The sequence below is a fragment of the Urocitellus parryii genome, chromosome 2, assembly GCF_045843805.1.
Source record: "Urocitellus parryii isolate mUroPar1 chromosome 2, mUroPar1.hap1, whole genome shotgun sequence".
Lineage (NCBI taxonomy): Eukaryota > Metazoa > Chordata > Mammalia > Rodentia > Sciuridae > Urocitellus > Urocitellus parryii.
The window spans coordinates 61,607,102-61,610,483 of NC_135532.1; the positions used below are offsets into that span (position 1 = coordinate 61,607,102).

Sequence of the window (3,382 nt, forward strand, 5' to 3'; positions counted from 1 at the left end):
AGTTATTAATATATAATTTACGTGTTGTGACTTAGACCCAATTTGAGTGATATCAACCTTATAATTACTTTACTGACTTTAATTCATATATTCACTGCTTTCTCCTCCAGTGAGCCGGACTGAGCCTGGTTTAGACCCAGCCACATTTCTCCTAATACAAGTCAACACCACAACCAGAACTGTATGAAGAAATTCTCCGCACATATAGGGCCTTTTCTGTTGCAAGCATCACTGGTTCACCTGTAGTGGGAGCCAAATAGATATATTGAGCTCAGCACACTAAGGAACATGGAGAGCTCTGAACCAAAACGGATCAATAAAAAGAAGATACTGCAGTTGCTTTCCCCTTTCTGCTCTTGTGCCCGAGAACAAAGTCAAGTCAATCATGAATCTCCCGAAGTGGGAAAGAACCTCTGGAAAGCGAACCGCGCGTCCAGAAAGGAGAACGACATTTTCAGGGAGGACAACAAGGACCTGTGGAGAGAGAACAAAGCTCTCAGAGGGGAGAGTGAAGCCTTTCGAAGGGACAACAAGTTGATCCGGGAAAGGAACCAGCTCCTGCAGGAGGAAAACCAGGTCCTCTGGGAGCTGAAAAAGACCACTCTGGAGAAACAAAAATTACCCAGAGAAAATGTCAAGGCCTTCAACACGCAGAGAAAATCCAGTCGGCAACAGAAACGAGCCCGCGAGGCCCAGCTCAAGGCCCGCAAGCAGCAGGAGATCGCCTTCCAGAACGAGGCCAAGGCTCTGGACGAGGAAATGAGGTCCCTGAACCAGGAGATCAGGGCCCTGCACCACCAGAAGAGAGCCGTCAACATGGAGGAAGAGGCCCTGGTGAAGGAGGGCCTGGCGCTGGGGAAGGAGGAAGAGGCCCTGTGGAAGGAGGAGCGGGCCCTGCGCAAGGAGAACAAGGCTCTGAGAGAAGAGCACTGCGCCCTTCAGGAGGAGGAGAGAGCCCTGCAGGAGGAGGCCCTACTCCTCCAGTCCTGGTACAACTTTCTTCAGAAAAGTGAGCTCAACAGCACAACAATGAAATAGAGCAGAAGGGTGACTTGAAGATGTGACCTGAGAACCTTGAAGATCATTGACCTTCCAGGGGGAAAAAGGGGAATTTGAAGTTAAAATACTGTTGTTGGGATTGGAGAGCAAAGCCCCAAAATTCATAAGGCTCCATATTTGGTCCTGGAAACAAAATAAAGTCCTTTAAAGAAAAAAAAATGAAAATTTTTTTGTTTACTGAAATTTTAGAATTGTAATGGTGATATAATGCCAAAAATACTCCAAATATGACATCAAATGTAAAAGCTGGGTTTACACTTTATTTTTAGAGACATTGGATGATAACAGGTATCAGAGATCTAGAAATTTGTGAATATCCTGTTCTGTATCCTGAAAATTCATTTTGGTGTGTTACTGTTCACAGAAAAGACCCATTACTCTTGAAATTCCCTACTTTAGATAGAATTTTATTTATTTTTTTCTTTTGGTGGTAAGGTCAGATGCCTTTGAAGTGGGAGGGGTTATCAAGGGCTCCTATCTGTAGGAAAATGGTCATTATTGCATCACAATATAAGCAGCAGTAATTCAGGTTCAAGTGACAGCATAGGACATACTTATCAGAATTTCCATCTCTCCTCTTTGAATTCAAATGTTAAGTTGGATCAACACTACAAAGAAATTTGGGTTTTATAATATTTTCAAAGTGAGAAATTAGATAATTAAGAAATGGGTTTAAATGACTTTTGTAAACATAATTTATTTTTATTCCTATGTTATTTTACTAATACACATTAATCAAAATCATACTAAAATTTATGTTTATGAAATATTATGTAAAAATATATTTACATGCCACACAATAAGTTGTATACATTTAAATGTATAGTAAAAAGTTTTGTGTATATTGCTAAATAGATACCAATTTTTTAATGAAAAGTGGGGACATCTTGTTGCTCACAGTGAAAGAAATTTGTGGTGCATTTACTCTTTTATTATCTATTTCTAAAACTTTATTAAGTGACATTATCAACATTTTGGTTAGGTTTACAGATAGATAAAATCCTTACATAAGTGGTTGTCCATGGAAGTCAACATTTTGGTTAGGTTTACAGATAGATAAAATCCTTACATAAGTGGTTGTCCATGGAAGCTGTCTATACCCACAAAACAATCAATCCTATTTTATCTTATTTCACTTATAATACTAGCAATCAAGAATGTATGGAACAAGCAAGACTGTTTCTCTAGAAGAGTTTCTATCATAGGGAAATTACAGTAACATAAAATAGGAGTAATGAGGCACACTATAAAAATGGAAAAACATGCATAATGGAGGTTATCAATATTTTTGTATACAATTGAAAAGAAAAGGCTTCTTTGTGGTATAGGCCTTAGTAAATGAAGGAAGAAGAAAAATAAGATCAGGTAAAGTAGGAGAAGATGTATTTAGGACTGATTAACTTTAGGATAAAAATTATAAGCCTCAATGCTGGGTACGTACTTGGGGTACTTGGGAGGTCATTCATAACAGGCAAAGGGATTCGTACTGTTTTTTTTTTTTCTTAGATTAAGTAAACACAAATTAAAATTTGGTTAAAAAAGAGATAACCTTATGTAAGTGAAGCAATATTGCTAAAGAGAAATATATTCCTGAGCCCCTCACTTTTATTATTTCTTTGAATTTCTTATCAATTCATTGATTCAAATATTATTCATTGATGACCTTCCATATGTTAGATGCAGGCTATTTCCAGATACTCAGTGGGAACCAAAGGAGAAAAGTCCCCTTCCCTCATAATTTCCTGAAAGGGAGACCATCTGAAGTTCATTTCTATCCAAGGGTCCTCACTGACATTGCATTTCCTCAAGGTCCTCAAGGTGAACCTTAACTTCAGAAGAATTATATGGGTACTACAAATATCCTCTCAGAAATGATAAACTATTCATCTTCCTTTACAAAACCATGTTAAACTTTAAATTTAATTACTAAGCTCCTTTTATTTAAGGCTCCCAGATCTGTACTTCACTTTTATTTGTACTCCACTATGCTCTAAGTATTCTCTAATTTGCCCCAATTCCACATCATTTTCCACCATCTTAGAAATGTTTTATCAAAACTTCTGCCCTTCAATCTCTTTTCCGAAAATTCTGTTGGCTGTTTTTCCTGGAGAGATCTCGGTGGAATCGCCCCATTAATTTACCTTTCTGGTCAGGCTTGTAGACCCCATGAAAGATGGAGCTATGGTAGATTTCTTCCTTCCTCAAAGCATTTCCAAAAACAACTTCCAGCTTCTTCCAACAAAAGTATCAATCTCATGGTATCTGACAGCACTTTTATCCTGTTACTTCCCGCTCAGATTTCTGTTCACTCTGACAATATCTC

The 3,382-nt window shown here is 38.1% G+C and overlaps 1 protein-coding gene across 1 annotated transcript; it reads left to right on the forward strand.

The window, feature by feature from the left end:
• Positions 1-288: 288 nt before the first annotated feature.
• On the forward strand, positions 289-1,038 carry LOC144253362 (uncharacterized). Its single transcript, XM_077795477.1, has one exon. The coding sequence runs from the start codon at positions 289-291 to the stop codon at positions 1,036-1,038; it is 750 nt and encodes a 249-aa protein (XP_077651603.1).
• Positions 1,039-3,382: the final 2,344 nt, after the last annotated feature.